Below are 22006 nucleotides of genomic sequence, written 5' to 3' on the forward strand. Positions count from 1 at the left end.
ACAGCTCCACAGACTGCAGGGTGCCTTCCTGGAGCTTCTCTCTGACACTCCGGGAGACTCTGCAGCAGTGCTACTGGGTTCCAGGCTCCCTCCAAGCCAGCCACATGCAGGTGTCGTGGGCCAGCGATAGTGCCACCCCCAGGGCCCTGTGCGATGGTCATGCACCCATTGTTACAGCCCTGACTGTGTGACCGCAGGTTTTGCATTTCACAAATGCCTAGAGTTATAAAGAATCACGTGTTATGAAATCATGCTGCTGTTTATTAAACCTTGAGCAAGTTTAAGTTAACTTTGGCAGACATCATGTGCCTGATTCAGGGCAGCATGTAATGTGGTCACAGTTGCAGCCAACCACCTGTATTCTGAGTCAGCCCTCTGCTTGTGAGAGCAGCCATCATCACTACCGTGTTATCTGCATTGCCACCAGGCCTATCCGTGTGGCAGGTGATTGTCCCATGTTGGGCAAATCTTTGCATATACTCACTCTGCATACGATACGCCCATAGGACACTTATTCATGTTACCACCCCATTGCCACCGAGTAATGGCAATTCAGCCGCAAGTAAGATGCAACTGAGACACACACAACTCTGATTCACTCATAATTACTCTAAGTTGTGAATGTAGGCAGTGACTTATATGCAGTTTGCTAATAACTGTGGGACTGTTCACATTGAGTTGCATGCAACTCTAATCAGGCCCCATATATTCAGATAAATCATTCAATGGATGTGATTCAGAGATGCAACTTTATGCGAATGCCGTGTCTGTTTTTTGAACAACTGAGACTTGTGGTGTCTTAAAGCAGTGCATTTCTGTCACTGTGTATAGCTAGCCGCACCATCGGTCACACCATCGAAACCTGCACCAGACTTACAGTATGGCAGATGCAGAGATTCCATCTGAGTATGGCCTCCTGTGTGAGTGGCTGTGCGTCTTTGAATGCAGCCGCTTTCAGCAACATGCCCACATCAGATGTGCAGCCCCTGTCACCTCTCAGGAGGCCCACTAAAATTCTCAGACCCTGTGCCAATTCTATGCTGCAAGACGCAGCATGTGTGCAGACAATTTGGACACATGCACCATGTGACTCAGATGCATGCATAGACTTAAAACATCAGCCATTTGCATGCAACATGGACACAGTGACCACCCCAGGCCCAATATGTTGTATTTGCCCTAAGAGGAGAGGCAGAAAGAAATGGGACCACCAGCCGTGCCTGGAAGTATCTAGATTTCCATGATACATGTTTACATTATAAAAGTAATGCCTATATAGATTTTCTTTCTTTTACAGATAAAATTACCATTGTTCATCAACCAAATGGTAAGTACATGCACACTGTTAATCTAATAATAATAATTAGTAGTAGTAGTAGTAGTGGTAGTAGTAGTAACAGTAGTAGCATTAGTAGTAGTAGTAGTAGTAATAGTGGTGGTGGTAGTAGTAGTAATAGTAGTAGTAATAGTAGTAGCAGTAGTAGTAATAGTAGTAATGGCAGTGGTGGTGGTAGTAGTGGTAGTAGTAGTAGTGATAGTGGTAGTAATAGTAGTAGTAGGGGTAGTAGTAATAGTAGTAGCAGTAGTAGTAGTGGTGATAGTAGTAGTAGTAGTAGTGGTAGTAGTAGTAACAGTAGTAGCATTAGTAGTAGTAGTAGTAGTAATAGTGGTGGTGGTAGTAGTAGTAATAGTAGTAGTAGTAGTAGTAGTAATAGTAGTAATGGTAGTGGCGGTGGTAGTAGTGGTAGTAGTAGTGATAGTGGTAGTAATAGTAGTAGTAGGGGTAGTAGTAATAGTAGCAGTAGTAGTGGTGATAGTGGTGGTAGTAGTAGTAGTAGTAGTGGCAGTAGTATTAGTAGTAGTAGTATCAGTAGTAGTAGTAGTAGTAGTAGTAGTAACAGTAGTGGTAGTAGTAGCAATAGTAGTAGTAATAGTAGGAATAGTGGTGGTAGTAGTAGTAGTAGTAGTAGTGGTGGCAGTGATAGTATTAGTAGTAATAGTAGTAGTGGTGGTGATAGTGGTTGTGGTAGTAGTAGTAATAGTAGTAGTAGCAGAAGTAGTAGTAGTGGTGATAGTGGTAGTGGTGGTAGTAGTAGTAGAGGCAGTAGTAATAGTAGTAGTAGTAGCAGTAGTAGTGGTGATAGTGGTAGTGGTAGTAATACTAGTAGTAGTGTTGGTAGCAGTAGTGTTAGTGGTGGTAGTAGAAGTGATGGTGGTAGTAGTAGTAGTGGTGGTAGTAGAAGTGATGGTGGTAGTAGTAGTAGTAGTGGTGGTAGTAGTAGTAGTGGTGGTAGTAGTAGTAATACTACTACCACCACTACTACTACTACCACCATACTACTACTACATAATACTACTACTAGTAGTAGTGGTGGTGGTAGTAGTAATAGTAGTAGTAGTGGTGGTGGTAGTAGCAGTAGTAGTGGTAGTAGTAGCAGTAGTGGTAGTGGTAGTAGTAATAGTAGGTGATAGTGGTAGTGGTGGTAGTAGTAGTAGTGGCAGTAGTAATAGTAGTAGCAGTAGTAGTAGTGGTGATAGTGGTAGTGGTGGTAGTAATACTAGTAGTAGTGGTGGTAGCAGTAGTGTTAGTGGTGGTAGTAGAAGTGATGGTGGTAGTAGTAGTAGTGGTGGTAGTAGAAGTGATGGTGGTAGTAGTAGTAGTAGTGTTGGTAGCAGTAGTGTTAGTGGTGGTAGTAGAAGTGATGGTGGTAGTAGTAGTAGTGGTGGTAGTAGAAGTGATGGTGGTAGTAGTAGTAGTAGTGGTGGTAGTAGTAGTAGTGGTGGTAGTAGTAGTAATACTACTACCACCACTACTACTACTACCACCATACTACTACTACATAATACTACTACTAGTAGTAGTGGTGGTGGTAGTAGTAATAGTAGTAGTAGTGGTGGTGGTAGTAGCAGTAGTAGTGGTAGTAGTAGCAGTAGTGGTAGTGGTAGTAGTAATAGTAGGTGATAGTGGTAGTGGTGGTAGTAGTAGTAGTGGCAGTAGTAATAGTAGTAGCAGTAGTAGTAGTGGTGATAGTGGTAGTGGTGGTAGTAATACTAGTAGTAGTGGTGGTAGCAGTAGTGTTAGTGGTGGTAGTAGAAGTGATGGTGGTAGTAGTAGTAGTGGTGGTAGTAGAAGTGATGGTGGTAGTAGTAGTAGTAGTGGTGGTAGTAGTAGTGGTGGTAGTAGTAGTACTACCACCACTACTACTACTACTACCACCATACTACTACTACATAATACTACTACTACTAGTAGTGGTGGTGGTAGTAGCAGTAGTAGTGGTAGTAGTAGCAGTAGTGGTAGTGGTAGTAGTAATAGTAGGTGATAGTGGTAGTGGTGGTAGTAGTAGTAGTGGCAGTAGTAATAGTAGTAGCAGTAGTAGTAGTGGTGATAGTGGTAGTAGTGGTAGTAATACTAGTAGTAGTGGTGGTAGCAGTAGTGTTAGTGGTGGTAGTAGAAGTGATGGTGGTAGTAGTAGTAGTGGTGGTAGTAGAAGTGATGGTGGTAGTAGTAGTAGTAGTGGTGGTAGTAGTAGTGGTGGTAGTAGTAGTACTACCACCACTACTACTACTACTACCACCATACTACTACTACATAATACTACTACTACTAGTAGTGGTGGTGGTAGTAGTAATAGTAGTAGTAGTGGTGGTGGTAGTAGCAGTAGTAGTGGTAGTAATAGTAGTAGCGGTAGTGGTAGTAGTAATAGTAGTACTAGTAGTAGTAGTTGTGGTGGTAGTAGTAGTAGTAATAGTAGTAGTAGTGGTGGTGGTGGTAGTAGTAGTAGTAGCACTAGTAGTAGTGGTGATAGTGGTAGTGGTAGTAGTAGTAGTGGTGGTAGTAGAAGTGATGGTGGTAGTAGTAGTAGTGGTGGTAGTAGAAGTGATGGTGGTAGTAGTAGTAGTGGTGGTAGTAGTAGTAGTAGTAGTAATAGTAGTACTACTACCACCATACTACTACTACATAATACTACTACTAGTAGTAGTGGTGGTGGTAGTAGTAATAGTAGTAGTAGTGGTGGTGGTAGTAGCAGTAGTAGTGGTAGTAGTAGTAGTAGCGGTAGTGGTAGTAGTAATAGTAGTACTAGTAGTAGTAGTTGTGGTGGTAGTAGTAGTAGTAATAGTAGTAGTAGTGGTGGTAGTAGTAGTAGCACTAGTAGTAGTGGTGATAGTGGTAGTGGTAGTAGTAGTAGTGGTGGTAGTAGAAGCGATAGTGGTAGTAGTAGTAGTGGTGGTAGTAGAAGTGATGGTGGTAGTAGTAGTAGTGGTGGTAGTAGTAGTAGTAGTAGTAATAGTAGTACTACTACCACCATACTACTACTACATAATTCTACTACTAGTAGTAGTGGTGGTGGTAGTAGTAGTAACAGTGAAATCCCAGCATGGGACTAATGATAGGTGTCTAAATACCAATGACTATCATCAGCCCCATGCTGAAATCCCAATGCCCGGCATAACAAAAGTAGGTAAGCCGGGCGTCGGGAGCTGATAGCCGTGCAGGGAGGGTTTTGTTTAGGGACCCCGAGGGGCACTTAGGGTTACACACCTCCCCAGGAGGTCTAGGGTTAGGCATGGGGAAGTGGGGGTTAGCGTCAGGCACCATCGGGGGGAGGTTAGGTTTAGGCACACCCCAGAGGGTTAGGTTTATGGCGCGAAGAGGGGTGGTTAGGTTTAGGCACCCCTGGGGGGAGGTTAGGGTTAGGCACCCCTAAAGGAGGGTTAGGGTGGAGAGGGGAGGGTTAGGGGTCTTACTCACCTCAGTTGGGATCTTCATGTGCCGGCCTTCCGGCTGTCAGTATTTCATCCGCCGGGATTAGGTCCAGCGGTAATTCATACCAATTTCATATGAAGGGCTTGAAATGCAATACAGTTAGCAACAATACAGAATTCACAGGCAAACACAGGATTTTTACAGGGGGGTTTACACACACACACATATATATATATATATATATATATATATATATGTGTGTATGATAGACTGAACTCACCTTTAAGGAGCATATGGCCGCTCATCGATCAGCCATACAAGCTGCAATAATTAGTGTCCATAGCGAGCAGCCGGTCACCCTCCACTTTGGGTTTGCACCACATCCCTTATCATCACTATGCTATCGTATGATAGATCATGTTCCCCCATGTATCAAGGGTGGAAACAGAGGTCTTACAATTAGAAAGCCAGTGGATCTAATTTGAGGCCATTATTGGTTTTAACAACCAATAATAACATTTAATTTTTGAACTAATTTAGCTAATTGGAAACTTACAATTGCTTAATTAGTCACTAGGGCAGGGGTCTTAGGGGTCATGAAGCAAATCCTGAACATTTTTCTTTAAAATAGCATTTTTATGAAAAATTGAACTTGCTCTGAAGCAGCCAGAAAAAAAATCACATTACTTTCTATAGAAATTACTAATGCCTAATTTTCCGCAGGCAATTATATAGGTCAAACCTCGCGGTTGTGAGAAAAACCTTGTACTGCAAGGTCTTTTTCAATTTCACCCGCAATTGAATATGCCCCTTAGTATTGTAGCCGAAGGGAGCATCTGTCCCAGAATGCCAATAGCATGGCATTCTGTGATATGCAAAAGACACGTGATGTCGACAGTCATAGATTGACAAATTTATAGACCCTTATCTGTGTCCCGGGGGAGCTGGTGATAAAGTTAAATTGTTCCTGCATAGGACTCGGCCAACTATGGCAGGGAAAGCCAAGCCCGTCCGCCTGTGGTCATAATCCCACACAAAGAAGCCAGGCAAGTGGTTATTAAAATACAGTCTGCCTCTTAAAAATTGGCTAAGAAATAATTCACTGTAGTTTAATTTATAATATTTGCTAAAATAGGCAATCTGATGCCATCTTAAAATAATGTTATAAAAGTATTTCACACATTCTTAGAAACGCTGTATCTCCCAATACGAGTGAAAAATCAAGACAAGTTAAAAATCTATCAAGGTCTGTCTGTTCCATCTCTGTTATGAGCAGTGAGATCCCCCCAACGGCCCCAACTGCAGCATTGGAACAGACCTCCATGGCGAAAGAGGAGATATAGGCATTGGTATTAGTTATAGTTTTTAATCAAACTCTTACATGAATTACATTTTTGCAGCAAATCTTAATCTTTGAGTTCCTATTTTGTTTGACAATTCTGCTCTTTATTTGCAACTTCACTTTTCTCAGGCTAAATAGGACTAGGACAATTATGGTAATTTAATTTTGAGGTGCAGTGTGGTTGGGGTATAATTGGGAACACATTCTGCAAACAAAATGTGCACAAATTTTATGACCAAATGTTGAATGAGATATTCTGAAAATTTCCTTCATCTTTGTTGTAAAGTTGTTGAGTATCTTCTTTATAGAGATGGTACCCTAAGCTGATTAGATAAGAGGTATAGATTTTCACATGTGATGCCTCAGGTATGGTTGAAGATGCATGATGGGAACCCAAGCATGGAAATTTAATTTCATTTAGACTAACATATATCCAGTAATAAAGGCAGCCAGTGTTTAGAGCTAGATTTTTGGGAGAGCACTTTCAATTGCAGATGATGCACATAACACAGATTGAATTAGGTCCAAAAAGGGAGCTGGTGGAGGAACAGCACATTACAGTGTATGCAGCAAATTGAAAGGAAAGATTATCAAGATATTGTTTGTTTTTTTTAAGATAGGAACACTGGATTCATGCTTGAAATTTGAAATTATTTACTGTAAGGTTAATACTTACCTTTTAGTGAAAAGAGGGTAAGATTTTTATGACTAGACTATCATTGCAAAAACAATGTTTAAAAATCAAACCTGTACATTTTTCTGAGTAATATTTTAATTTTCCATAATGTAAAAAAAAAAAGAAATATTACAAAACTAACAATCAAATTATGTTTCCACATTTCAGCATTCCCTGCAAAACACAGAGGCACAGCGATGTTTGACAGCAGCATCTACCAAAAGCCACAGAAACCAGCAGTAAGTTGTTTATCCTTATACACTATGATATCACTGGTGGTTCCTACCTAGTCATTCCCTGCAGCTCTTTTAAAAGTTATGGTAGGTACACACTATACAGATATATCTGCAGATCGTGGTTGCCGCTGTGTGTGTACGGCGGTCTGTCTGCAGACCGCCCGTACATACTTGCAGATGGACAGATATGTCTGCAGACATGTCTATCCATCGGCTGTGCAGCACAGCCAATGCGATATGTCGGTGAATGCCGATGTTCACCGACATATCGCGGGTACAAACTAGCCGACGGCCTGCAGATATATTGGCCGATCAATTGATCGGCTAATGTATCTGTCAGTGTGTACCCAGCTTTACACTGTTGCAAGACTGGGAAGAACCATCCTGAGTAGGATTATTTAGGAACTTAAACATCAGCCAGACTTGTGCTGTTAAGTATACATTTTGATAGCAATAGATAAATTATAATTTTTTAAGGTTCTAGCAAAATATGGCCTAAAAAAACATGTAAAACTTACACAGATACACTAAGTTGTTTATAGTTTAACTGTCACATGTCTGAATGTAAAAATTAGTTGTAGATGGGTCATGTAATAATATAAAATAATATGATGAGGTGTTGTTAACCTCACAAAATCCAAGTTCTGTTTCTACTACCAAGCTCACCACATTCACAATTGTAGCTACAGGGCACATGAACATGGTTTAAAGCCTTGCAGAACACCAGTAGGGAAGTTTAGATTGGGTCACTAACACTATCCTGGCCTGAATCTCTGCTGCCATGGCAACACCCCATATGTACTGTAGCTCATAACAATCACTCAGTCATTTGGTTTCTATTATCTAATGTAAATACCCCATATCTAACATTTAACACACACACTGAAAATGGGATCGGTATGGAATACCGCCGGACAGTTCAAATCCCGACGCTGGAAGACCGGCAGTGAAGATCCCGTCAGGTAAGTATTTAACTATTTACTAACCCCCCCATAACCCTAACCCTCCCTTGGGGGTGCTTAACCCTAACCTCCCCCCAAGTGCCTAACCCTAACCACCCTTGTAAGTGCCTAAACCTAACCCACCCTTCCCCACAGCCTAAACCTAACTCTCCCGGGGGAAGGTGCCTAACCCTAACCTCCCCCCAGGGGTGCCTAACCCTAACCGCCCCTTTCCCTAGCCTAACCCTCCTGGGGGAGAGCCTAACCCTAAGTCCCCCCCGGGAGCCCCTTACCTAACCCTCACCCCCCCGCGCAGCTGTCCGCGCCCGGCGCCCTGCTTACCTTCAATTGGTATGCTGGGCGTCGGGCTCCCGGTGTAGGTAAAATGACAGGCATCGGGATCTTGACACCTGTCATTAGACCCCTGCCGGGATTAGACAGTCGGGAAGCCAGCGGTCGGCATTTCGACCGTCGGCTTCCTGACTGCATCCTCTGAAAATGGTCTGATTATGCTTACATAGTATAACATGCATAAGTGGAATATCCATATGTCTTTAGATGGTGACTTTATCATGTAAAAATATGATACTTTATTTTAGGCTACAATTGTAAATTTATTCTAATCTATTTATTTTTTTAATTGTTATACCTTAAATATTTTAGCACACAAAAGCGCAGCATGTAAATTGCCACAGAATATGTCAAGTGTTGGTGAAAGCAATGCAGAATGTTCATATACCCGCAAATGTGGAATTCCTGCTGCCTTCGTGTAACATTCTAATCCTCAAAAAAGCTATTTATTTGTAGTAGCCTTCAACACTACTTGTGCTAAAGAACTATGGTCCTGATTCAGACCCACACACGAGCGCATAGCGCTCGCAAGCGGGTCGATGGTCGGGCAGTGCGCACGCGGGGCGTGCACAATGCGCGTGCGTGAGCCCCGGAGTGAGTGAAAACTTCACTCGTTCGGGGCTCGCAGCAAAACGGGGCAGCTGTCAATGTTGATTGACAGCTCGCCCCGTTTTGTAGGTGGGTCGGGAGGGTGGCTGCACAAATGGAGGCGTTCCCGAAGGAATGCCTGCCGTTTGTGGGCGGCCCTACTGACATCACACGTGATGTCAGTAGTGAACTTCCTGCTCTATTAGAGCAGGAAGTTCACTGGGGCTTGCGGTGGACGAAACCCTACCACAAGGGTCTCGTTGCAAGCCCGATGGTCACGATAATCGCGACTATCACCAGGCAGCACGCACAAGCTGTGGGTGGTCACCCACAACTATGCGAGTGGCCTGGATGCAGATTTTTTTTTATTTAAAAATCCGCCCTGATTCAGAGCGAGCGCTCGCAAATAGCGAGCGCCTCTGAATCAGGACCTATCTTTTTAAACTGAAAGGTACGTTTTCAGGAAAATAAATCATAACATACAAATCACAGATTGGAGCCTTAGGGGAAGAATATCAATTCATACATAATGGAGAATAATGAAATTGTAAATCATGACTTAACTTGTAGACAGTCTTTTGCAAAATGTTGTGAATAATTAAAAATCCTTATTTTACCATAATTTTGTAGCGCAAGTGTGAGCATCTGGTAGGGGTATGGAGAGGGAACATATTGGTCCCAATGGCAAAATACCAACTTCCGTTTTGCAGTACGAAGCACAGTGTAGCAGAATTTTTTGGAGACTTGTCTGCTCTATTAAATCACATTTACACGCAAAACTCCAGTAACCCATCACCCCCGACTGCAGGTGTATGTGCTGGTTACTCTCAGCCATGTCAGATGTGTTTAACTTGCTGTGTTACTGGTGCTTTCTTAAATAGAGTTGGCAACCCCTCTTTGGGCCTGATTCAGAGGTGAATATAATGCCGATCTTTGCGCTGTTAAGTGATTTTTCGCTTCTGCACATGGACGAAAAATACTGAACGCCCCTACGGCATATGTGTGTGATGTTGCGTACGTGAGGGATGGCATTTGGAATGGTGAAGCAAGACCATGGGCATTCTTGGGTGGTGACTGGGAGGTAGCCTGAAGTGAATGCAAAAAAGGGGCGTGTTGTGGGAGTGTCAGGGGGTTGTCAGTGAACGCGACTGTGTTCTCAGATGCAGAGCCACAGCCACAGAGACTGCCTCTGAATGAAGTCCTATGTTCCTATGAATTTTCAGAAGGAGACATTGTGTCTGCCTTAGGCCAGTGCAAGGGTCGATGGTGCACATGATGGTGGAGTGCTGAGAACCACCAGAGGAGTTGCACCATCCACAGTCATTGAAAGTGGGCGTCTCAGGGCTTGCACAGTCTGGCACATGCTACTACACAAGAAGAAGGCTGAAACTAGCATATGCATATTATTGCCACTGAAACTTCACATAAAGTCGCAATCACAGCTGCAATAGCGTGCTCCTCTGAATCAATATATATATATATATATATATATATATACAATGAGGGCGGCACTGAGAGACTTTCAGATCAGTGTCTGTAAGTGTCCTGAGGAAGGAGGTTCTGCCTCCGAAACGTCGATGATGACCAAATAAATTTCACATTGATTCACCCTGATTTAAAAGTCTATGAGTGCCGCCCTCGTTATATATGTATTATTGGGAAACCAGCTGGTCCCTAAAGGAAGGCACCAGAGCGGGGTAATTTGGATACAAGAGTGCCGGTCTGCTGCACTATATATATACTTTATTTAAAGGTTTTGAGGTATCACAAACATACCACAGAATAGATAACAACAAAGCATAGAAGTTCTAATGTGTTATCAGAAATCATATAATAGAATACAAAATACTGATGAGCTTATGAGCTAAAATTAGAGCTAAGAAAAAAAAAAGAATGAAGAGTAAAATGGAAAACGTAAGGAAATTGAGCAAAGAGAGCTGGGGGAGGGCGGTATGGGAAACCCAGTACTATATAACACAGATATGACAAGCCAGAAACGCCTGAATCCCGACCCCAGTATAGGATCAGAAAATAAATGATTCCAACCATAAAACCAAGGAAGTGAACCCCTGTCCAGAAAAGGGCAAAAATGATGTTAAGGGGTAAGGAGGGTAGCATGTGCACTGGAATCTTTAAAGTCAAGACAACTGAACCAGATGGACATAAATTCAGCCAAGAACACAACAAGGGCAAACCCCACAATGGCGCTAGTGTAACTCTAAATCCTCACAGCTCTCAACAATCAATTGATAATAAAGATGTGATCCCGCATGAATTTCTGTGAAAACTTAATAAGGTTGCAGCTACTAATGGATAAGGAGCTGGGCCTACCATAATCTCAACAGAAAACACCAAAAGAAAGAGCGCTAACCATATATATTATCACAGTTTAATAATATCAATTAATAACACTATATATATATATAAAAAAAATAATAATAATTAAAAATAAGAATAAAATATATCAGCTGATCACAGTTTACAATTCAGACATGAAAAATTAAAAAATCAATTGAACAAAATATAGAACAATTTATAAAGGAATCATGTAATGTTCAAATGTACATTGACTGCACAGAAAAACAAGTAATTGACGGTAATCTGCTGGTGTTACTGTAGTTCTCCAATACAAAGGATAATAAATGTAAACGGAACAGATCTGGACTATGCTGTATTTTTATATACCTTAGGTTGATTAAACAGCCTCAATCACCTGGTATCGTAAAGAATCCCTTTAGAAAAAGGTAGGTTGCACGCACATAATATTATTCTGTAAATGGCAATTGAAAGTTCTTGTAAGCCAGGTGTATATACAGTACTTATGTAATCTTTCTTTTCTCTATCCAGCAGCAGTTAATTAGTTGCAGAATGAAATCATTTTGAGGTAGATTAGTAACAAACAATCCACAGTGTTTCAATCTGGTAGTAACAATGAAAAGCTCCAATGAGCCAGCTGTACGGAGATTCAGACAGTCCAATCTGTTAGTAGATACTCTTAATAGTGGATATGTCTTAAAAGGTATTCAGCACTCCATTAATTGTTAAGGGTGGTCAAGCGATCTTATCAGCCTACAGTTATTAATAGATTGAGACACTGTGGTTTCTTTGTTACAAGAACATTGTTTGTTACAAGAGCTTTCAATTGCCATTTACAGAATATTATTATGTGCGTGCAACCTACCTTAATCTAAAGGGATTCTTTATGATACCAGGTGATTGAGGCTGTTTAATCAGGTTTATAAAAATACAGCATAGTCCAGATCTGTTCCGTTTACAATTATTATCTTTTGGATTGGAGAACTAACACCAGTAGATTACCATCAATTACTTGTTTCTCTGTGCAGTCATTGTACACTTGAACATTACATGATTCCTTTAAAAATTGTTCTATATTTTGTTCAATTGATTTTTTAATTTTTCATGTCTGTATTGTAAACTGTGATTAGCTGACATTTTATTCTTATTTTTACTTTTATTATAATTTTTTATATAGTGTTATTAATTGATATTATAAAACTGTGATAATATATAAGGATAGTGCTCTTTCTTTTGGTGCTTTCTGTATAAATTCAGCCTGCATATCCATTCAGGAGAGCATAATATCATCCATGGACATGTAAAAGTCCACCCTCTGACACCTTTCGCTACTAGACAGGATCCCAGTGGACAGGTAGAACCTTCCTTGCTGCACTGATGATATGCTTTAACAAATACTTTTTATATAAGGCACTTGAATATCAGAGTTTGAGAGGAGGACATTATTTATTTGGCTAAACCGATTACCATAAATCTGGGTTTCCTCCTGCCGGGCAGGACCTGCCCCACACAAATTGGCAGATGTCACAGTGGAGAACCAAAAGGAACCCAGGGGGAATCCTCACTGGCAGTATTTCAAACAAATAAAGTAACCGTGGGAGAATAGTAATTTAATGATACTCATTCTACCCAGCCATGAAAGTTTTTGTGGAGACCAAACCTCTAATTCTCTACGAATCTTTTTTAAAAGAGGGGTTTAGTTTAGAGAAAAGAGTTTATTAGTGTTACATTGTGAGTAGAATCCCTAGATATTTAAAATGAGAGAGATGCCATTTAAAGGGGAACGATTGTTTCAGCAACTCCACCATGTCCATGAGGGCAAATATATTCAAATACATATTTTGTGTAATTGATCATAAAATTAGAAAGGTGTCCAAACCTACTGAATTCAAATATTAAACACAGGAGTGTCTATATAGGATTGGAAACAATGGCTAACAGGTCATCTGCAAACAATTATGGAGATACAGGGTGGTTCCACTATCTATTATCTGCTTTAAGAACTTATTTGATCGTGTTGATGTATTCAGATATATGAAAAAAACAAAATAACAATATCATATAATACCATCAAAAAATTGTTTCTTTTTTGTATATTCAATGTTTATTAACAATCACAAACACAACCAAATAATAATTATATAAGAAATAGTGTAAAATCAATCACACTGTGAATACATTTTTCAAAATTAACATAAAAAAAAATTGAGAGGGGGAAAGGGATATAGGGGATGTAGGAAAACACATCAAGGTAAAGAAGGTCAAGGGGGAATGGTAAAAAGGTCAGATTGGATAGTCTATATATATATATAAACTGTTAGCCACAAAATATAGTACCCAAATAGAAAAAAAAAGTAGTATACTCTTATCTGCCTGGCCTACCTGGAAAAATTATCCTGATATTCAGTAGAGTCTTTATATTCCAGCCAGGCAAACCATGTGGTGGTAAACTCCTGTTGTCTATCCTGGCTAGAAAGAGATAGATCTTCCATATCCATGTACATATCTATTCTCTGAAACCAAGCAGCTATCGGAGGAGGGTGAGGGTCCCTCCAATAAACTGGGATGATCGCTTTTGCTGCATTGACAAAATGTTTAAATACAGACTTCTTATATCTAGAGATAGGCAAGTCTATTAAGTTAAGCAACCAGGAACCAGGGTCAGCCGGTGCCCAGTCTCCAACAACCACCCTAGTGATCTGAATAATCCTATTCTAGAACTCCCAAAGCTTAGGACAAGTCCACCAAATATGAAAGGAGGACCCTTGTGTATCTACACAGTGCCAACAGGAGTTGGGAAGACCCAGAAACATTCTACACAAAAAACTTGGACACCTATACTATCTGGGGAGAAATTTAAACTGCACTTCAATCACGGATATACTATGAGAAGATACTTGAGCATAAAGAAAAAAAAATGCCCATTGCCTATCAGAAATAGTGAGACCCGTTTCCCTCTGGCAGTCATTGCTCCATTTCTTAAACTAAAGTTTACATTAGTACTATGTTTATTCGTGCTTAATGTACAGCTGATGTCTTTCCTATCTAATAAATCCTAATCAGAACTAGTAGCAAACCAGGGATAAAACCAGTTTTACCACATAATATTGTAATAGCTGCAGCAGTGGAGCAATACCTGGCACTGCAGTGTCTAATGTGTTAAGTCCCAGAGCTGAGCGCCGGGTATTGAATTGCATTTACAGTATATAAAATATACATATAACAAAATAAAGCTACTCTAGGATCAAAGAGCTACAGTGGCAGGAGCAGAGGCTGCTGTCTAATGAATTAGCTGTCCACATTCTGAAGCTGATTTTAAGTCAGAGGGGGACTCAGACCCCAGAGCAGACCTCCTGGAGCTATTCTTAAGGCAGTAGATGATTTTCCCACCTAGATTCACCGATACCAAAGAGTAAAAAAGGGCTGAGCTCTTTTAACAGTTCATGGACAGTATGGAGGTACACACCCCCTGCCACTGCCTACAAAGTATACAGGCTTGAACCCTATTCAGGCTGATGCACATAAACACTTATTTAATCAACATGGGTTGGTTTAAAGAGGCAGGGCTGTATTACCCCTACTGTATAGTGTGTAAAAACTGTATATAATTGCTGTATGAGCTCTATGAAATGTATATAATCGTTAACATCTTGATGTGTATATTATCTGAAATTCTGAAGATATCTATTTAATATAGAATACAGGCCCTGATTCAGAGCCAGACGCTCTGACAGAGCGCTCGCTCTGAATCAGGGCCGGCCTTCTTGTTTTTTAGAGCGGCCTCCTGGCCGCTCGCATAGCTGTGGGTGACCACCCACAGCTATAGCGAGCGGCCAGGAAGATGGTCGCGATGGTCAAGACCATCGCGACCATCGGGTTTGCAACGAGACCCTTGTGATAGGGTCTCGTTGCCGCAAGCCCCAGAGAGCTTTCGGCTCTAACAGAGCGGAAAGCTCTCCCACTGACATCACTTGTGATGTCAGTGGGGCCAGCCCCAGATGGTAGGCGTTCCCACGGGAACGCCTCTGTCTGGGCAGCCACGCCCCCAGCCCACCCACCAAAGGGGGCGTGCTGTCACTCAACATCAACAGCACACCCCCTTTGGTACGAGACCCGGAGCAACGGTTTGCCCGTCGCTATCCGGGTCTCACGCATGCACACAACGGAGCCGGCTCCGTCGTGCGCATGCGCACTGGGCCACCATCGACCCGCTTGCGAGCGCATAGCGCTCGCGAGCGGGTCTGAATCAGGCCCACAGTCCTTTTGAGAACATTTTATTTGAGCTAATTAACAATTACTTTATTCCATGCTGCCTGCATCAACTTTGTATCCTGTGATTACCAGACATTAATAATTTGCAAGCAATACAAAATTGTTACTACTAGAGCACCTACTGGAATAATACTAAAGACAGAATCAAAAAGGTCAAAGCTTATAAGTCTTGAGAACTCATTGCTATTATGGTGCCATCCCTTTCAATGTTTCTCCATTTGAGGTCTCAGGGGTGGATTATTATCCAGATGCCTCCCGCTAAATGCATTTCCAAATTCTTCTTCAGAAGTCTAAGATCTGCAACTGAAGAAGAATTTCAAAACTGTCGCCGAGACCACTAAATGTACCATTCCATGTGCCATTGGGATTTTAGCAACGTTTTCCTGGGACTCTGATGGGTTCTGTGGTTGCAATGACTAAACCTCTTACTACTCAATATGAAGAGTCAGTAATCTGGGCCCCTGTCCTGGCGCCTCGGTATTAATACATTCAAGCGAATAAGTATTCCTTATTGCCATGGATTGTGGCACTAAGGAATCCTTAATATTGACGGCAGACCGCAAATGTTTATAAATATGCCCCACAATCTCCTGCTTTTGGAGCAAGTCTGGTAGTGAACTTTCTGTACCAAACATGTATCACTTATAAAAAAAAAAAACATAAGTGGTAAGTAAAAGGTTAAATACGTACTTAGTATAACTAGTAGGAGACTAAACTGAGGTTTCTAAGCACACATAAACACATCTCATTTTAAGACACCTATATTTTCTATCTGACAGCTGCTCTCTGGTCTCTCTGGCCCTGTGCACAGGTTGAACGCTCAAATCCACATTCACACAGCAGACTTGGTGGGAGAATTTGCTGCCCCTGGGCATGTGCATCAACTCAGTTTCACCTTTACATTGTTATGTCCTCTGGCCGTGTTGTGGGAAAGGGGGGTTTCCAGGCAACTGAAAACCCCACCCCAGCCTTTTGGATAATTGTAAAAATGACATTAAACTTTATCAGCGTATAAAATTATATTAGGTTATCAATTATATCAAAACTGTTTATTTCAATGTTTTGTTTTTTAGCATTCTTCTCAGTATCCATTGAAAAGAGAAGATGGAACATCTGGGAAGCTGCCATTTTCAAAATAATGGTGAGTATATTGTACTCTATGAGAAAGCTATAAGAAACGGTTCAGCATCCCGGCGGTCTGGATGCTGACGCTCATATTACCAGCGCCAAAATCCCAACGTGGGTCAGAAGCCCTGCGTCGTCATCCTGACTGTCGGGGTACCAAAGGTAAGTATTGGGGTGTTGGGGGTTGGGTTTAGGGTGCAGGGTTAGGCACTAGGGGGAAGGATAGGCACTAAGGGGGGAGGGTTAGGCACCGGGAAGGGGGAGGTTAGGTTCAGGAACTAAGGGGCGAGGTTACAGTTAGGCACCAAAGAGGGGGGTTAGGGTTATGGTAAGGAGAGGGGAAGGGTTAGCATACCGACCAACAAGTGTTGGTTTATTAACCCTTTTGAGATGCCGGTGTCGGGAGTCTAACAGCCGGGACACCGAGCGCCAGCATCTCATACCCTGTCTCCTGCAACTCAACTAAATTCTGTAATCTCTCTACTGGTATTTTCCCATCCTTACTCATGCATGTAGTGATTATGCCTATTCTGAAAAATCTAAATTCTAACACAAATTCTCTCTCAAATTACTGTTCCTTCTCTCAGCTTCCTGGCCCCTCCAAGCATCTTGCCTACAGTCACCTTATTTACTTTCTTACTTCACACAACCTGTTCTTCCATCTTACACTGTGACTGTACTGACCAAGTTGGTGAATGATTTGATCAAAGATAAATGAAACACATTACTCACTTCTAATATTCCTGGATCTCTCTGCTGCATTTGCACTGTAGACCACTCTGTTCTTATACAAATGCTGGACACTGTACTATGAATCTTCAGCACACAGGAGGTATTCGGTGCACTGTACAACAGTATCCTGATCCTCATCTTTGTGTTCACGACTCTGGATCTACCTCCTGTCCGCTTCCTTTATCAGTTGGAGTACCACAAGGTTCAGTCCTCTACTTTTCTCTATCTACACCACTTCTCTCAGGAAAACTATTTGGATTACAGTATCTTCTTCATGATCCCCAAATTTACTTCTGCTTTATGGATCTCTCACATTCTGTAAACGAAGTTACCAACCTGCACTCATTATTTCCTGCATTGACTATTGCATTAGCCTTATTACTGGTCTTCCAGAGCAAAATTTCAGGTCTACAATCTGTTATGAATGCAGCAGCTAGACTGTTTTTCCTAGCAAAAAGTTCTACTGTTGATCATGCTTAGTGCTTATTTTACAGAATCTTATAGAAAAATACTTTTATGGCAGAGGTGTAAACATCACTACATCACCATACAAAAAGGAATTTCTCTAGCTTCCAATCCAAACCTTCAAGCAATCCCTGATAATGTATCTCTTCAGGCAAGCTTATCAAATTTCAGAACCACCACCTTAACCTCCCTAAGATATTCTGCCTACGTGCCTACCCTTTACACAGTTCAAACAAAATTTACTTGTGTTCTTTCTTTACTCAAACAACCCGATGACCCCAGGTCAAATATTGCTGTATGACTGGATACAACCCACCAAGCACTTTTTGCTCTTGCAGTATGGCTGGATCAGTATGCAAAGTGTAACAATTAGGGCCTGATTCAGGGGTGAATAAAGTAGCAGGTGTGGTTATAATTTTTTGAGAAGTCACAGCAGCAGTATTATGCAAATGCTAGTTTGAGCCTTCCCATTGTGCACTAGTGCCGAGTTGTCAGGGATGTGGTACATGAATGCCAGCCCCTCTTCTTGTATTTATTGCTTTTACTAAATAATTGAGATTGCACGGAGACAGCAGTGAATATCTGTTATCTTTACTATTATAACAAGTCTTTGTGACTAAGGAAGGTGTTAAAAGGAGAGAGAAAATGAATTTGTCTGTACAGATTGGTGTGTGTCCCGTGTCAGATTGTGGCATGAGTATAATTATCTGCAGCACTGATCTTACCCAGGCCTCCTTATGCTTGTCAGTGTATATATATATATATATATATATATATATATTTATCTGCCACACAGAACCTACCCCCAATCTTTACTACACAGCTGCCACACTTGAGGATGCAGGGAGCTGTGTGCTGCACAGTAAGCCTCCCTAAGGTACTGTAAGTAGAGGATTTATCTGGTTGGCCAGCCCAACAATGAGAGCTCGATCCAAATAGGTGCAAGTTCCTCCCACTTGCGAGTAAGAACAGCTATATGCCACACTTATGGTACCTCCGGACTCGCACATTTCTGTCCGCAGCCCCATTCGGCTGCAAGCAGAAATGTGCGAATTCGGGGTGAGATCGGACCACGAGGGGGGCGAATTGCCGTTCCATTGACAATGTTTTTATGTCGTTTCAACGACAATTCATCCCCTTCGCACCTAATTGGCTTGACCCCTAATTGTGTCACTGTCTCTCACAGTGCTGCTTCTACTGTATGTGCTCTGTAAACCGATAATAAAAAATGTTTGAACCATCTATTGACACTGTGGGTCTGAGTCTGAGGGAGACTGATCTTTGTGCATGGGCACAAATGGCGTGTTTTAGCATACAGCGCATGCACAGATGCGAATTTGCACATTATGAGTCATATGAAACTCAGCCTGATCGTACATCTACAGATTTGGATTATCCACTTCTTCTGTGCAGACTACATACAGAGGAATATTGTACATTGTGTGTATGACCTACAGTGTCATGTTTTCAATAGACTATAAATTAAAATATAGTCTCACTTATTATTTGAGTTATTTGGGTCTTCCTGCGCATTTATTAGTCCGACTTTTTATGCTATATTTATACGTTACCTTTTTAATTTATATTTAAGATACATTACATTTGTAGTGTTGTTCAGACCAGTAACAAGTGCTTCGAGTTCTGATGTAGATGAGGCATACAAGAGAGACATCCCATTGCCCACTCTGATATATGACACGAGCAATAAATATACATTTATTAGGATGATGATAATCACCACTAAATGATGACTTTCACATTACAGGTTTGGACAAGACAACAATTTAGATGATCTTCGGAAGGATCCGGTGACAAGGCTCTACAGAATTCAGTGATGCTTAACATACAGTACCATCTGTCTACATATACTCAGTGATATGCCTGTACTTATAACAACATGGGGCCTCATTCAGAGATGTACGTAACCCCGAAGTGCATGTCTCTTTCTGTGACTACGGTCGCAGTACCCCTAAGCTGCAACATAATTCTGTGGACAACTGGTTAAGGGATCAGGCAGCTCTGAACAATGTTCCTAAAAATGGGGGCCAATTCAAATTTACTGGCCCCAGAAGCGTGAACAGCCCGGCCATCTTGAGTAATCTGTAAGTTACTCCGATAGGCGATGTTCAGGCAAGTGATCCTATGCTGCATCTTTTGACACAGCACCAGGTCACCGAGGCGGCAGGAGGAGTCTAGTTACACAAGATGCATCCTGCAGCATTACCATATTTTAGCACAATAACTGCGTCCAAAAATGCTGCTCCTGCGTTCATCTCTGAATCAGGCCCTTTGTCCTTTTTGGTGTTGGGGTGGGCTGCATATGTTAAACAAGCATACATTTGTGGTCAAAACAAAATGGCAAAAATATAATATATATTGCAGTAAGAACTGGAGAGGTTTTTGTGTGTGCAGAGTAGCCTGTGTTTTAGCAGATATTATGCACCATAAGAGCTGTGGATGGCCCTACGTTTATGGTGATGGTTGGGGCCATACAGAAACATCTTTCCCAAGAGTTATTGCTCGGCTACGTATGTATGATGCTGTAGTGTACTGAACTGCTGTTTATGCAGTGGTAGGTACTATTTCTTTTTTATTTACATATGGGTTTTTTTTTCATCTTGTTGAATTACAGGTATGCAGTTGGGAAGCCGGCGGACCTAATCCTAACAGCCGGCTTCCCGACTGCTTTATCCCGGCGAGGGTTAAATGACAGGCATCTAAATCTAGACGCCTGTCATTTTACCGATGCCGGGAGACTGGCGCCCGGCATCCCGATCGAAGTGACGCCGGGCTTTTTTGAACAATCCAAAAAAAAGTCATAAGCAACAAATTGGAAAGGTCATCACACACTAATAAAAAGAATAATAATATCCACACTTTACAAACAGTTTAAAATGAAAAGTAAAGCATTTCTCTTATTCCTGCCATTTATACAGAAAATCAGAAATAACATTTATAGCATTGTGAGTGAAATATGCAAATATTTATTTAGATCATGAAAACATTTATGTTTATTATTATACTGTGTTAGGTAATAGTGTGTAAACACAGTAATATATATAAAAAATACTGTATATAAAAATCATGGATCCACGCGCTGCATCATAGCATACATGGCAAGAAAATTTGTCTGCTAAAACTTACAATCTGTTTAGGAAATGGGAGACATACACAGGCACATTTGGATAAAGTATTAAAACCTTATTGTGCTTATATATCAGTTATGATCTGGTTAAATGCGCTGTTTTGTTGTTTACATTGTAAACATATTTTACAATGTAGATGTTTGTAAATGGTTTGTGTCTGGGAAAAAAAACTTGTGATTTAGCATTAAAGACTTGTCCAGGACAATTCAATTTACATTCATTCTGTTTGAGTATTCCTGGCGAGCAGTTTGCATTTTTTGATGTTTCTTACTTGCTTTCTTCCAATAAGAATTTTTTAAATAAAATTGTAAAATACAAAATTTCTGTGGTATTTATTTAGGAATCGGTATTAATTACCTACAGTTGGGATACCGGTGGTCAGAATCCCAACGCCGGGATCCTGACAGAGTTAAAATACCGACGCTTGTTGGTCAGTATGCTAACCCATCCCCTCTCCCTACCCTAACCCTCCCTCTTTGGTGCATAACCCTAACCACCTCCCCTAGTGCCAGAACCTAAACTCCCCCTCCCTGCAACCTAAACCTAACACTTGTTGGACGGTATGCTAACCCTCCCCCTCTCCCTACCCTAACCCTCCCCCCTTAGTGCCTAACCCTAACCCTCCCGCCCTCCCCGCTACTTACCTTCGGCATCCCGGCAGTCGAGATGCCAGTGCCAAAGCAGCAGAACTATTATTAGTCAGCTATAATAAAGCAGTCACTGGCAACTGGCATTTTTTGTGTAGCTATCGGTGTGTACAGCAGGTTTGGAAGAGCAAGCCAGTAGAAGTTAGAAGCATGAACCATTTACTGCAGAAGTCTTAAGACTTGCTGTCAAATTTAATGGAATTTAAGGTGTTCTAGTTAGAAATTAATCTTTTGCTCTTGTATTGTACTGGCACTTTTGGGTAATCTGCAAGCTTGGAGTAACTGTGCTTCAGATGTTTCTGTTGCTCCCTGCTGGAAACAGAGCTAGGACACTTGTTCAGCATGGTCAGCCGCAGCTGCTTTCACTTAGAAGGCAATGGAGATCACAAAACAATGAACAGAGATGGTAACAGTAATGACAGTTGACAGTCATGACTGATGAGGTCACTTGGCCCTTAGAT

General features: G+C 41.4%; 1 protein-coding gene across 1 annotated transcript in view; it reads left to right on the forward strand.

Moving 5' to 3' along the window:
- Positions 1 to 19674, forward strand: part of BANK1 (B cell scaffold protein with ankyrin repeats 1) — a 533405-nt gene extending 513731 nt beyond the window's left edge. The window contains exons 17-20 of the mRNA XM_088453252.1: positions 1298 to 1327; positions 6895 to 6965; positions 16504 to 16571; positions 19518 to 19674. Of these exons, the coding sequence (XP_088309378.1) occupies positions 1298 to 1327; positions 6895 to 6965; positions 16504 to 16569 (167 nt within the window). The 3' untranslated portion in view covers positions 16570 to 16571; positions 19518 to 19674. The remainder of the gene's footprint in view (positions 1 to 1297; positions 1328 to 6894; positions 6966 to 16503; positions 16572 to 19517) is intronic.
- The last annotated feature ends 2332 nt before the right edge of the window (positions 19675 to 22006 follow it).

The sequence above is a fragment of the Taudactylus pleione genome, unplaced genomic scaffold, assembly GCF_031769625.1.
Source record: "Taudactylus pleione unplaced genomic scaffold, aTauple2 ptg000573l, whole genome shotgun sequence".
Classification (NCBI taxonomy): domain Eukaryota; kingdom Metazoa; phylum Chordata; class Amphibia; order Anura; family Myobatrachidae; genus Taudactylus; species Taudactylus pleione.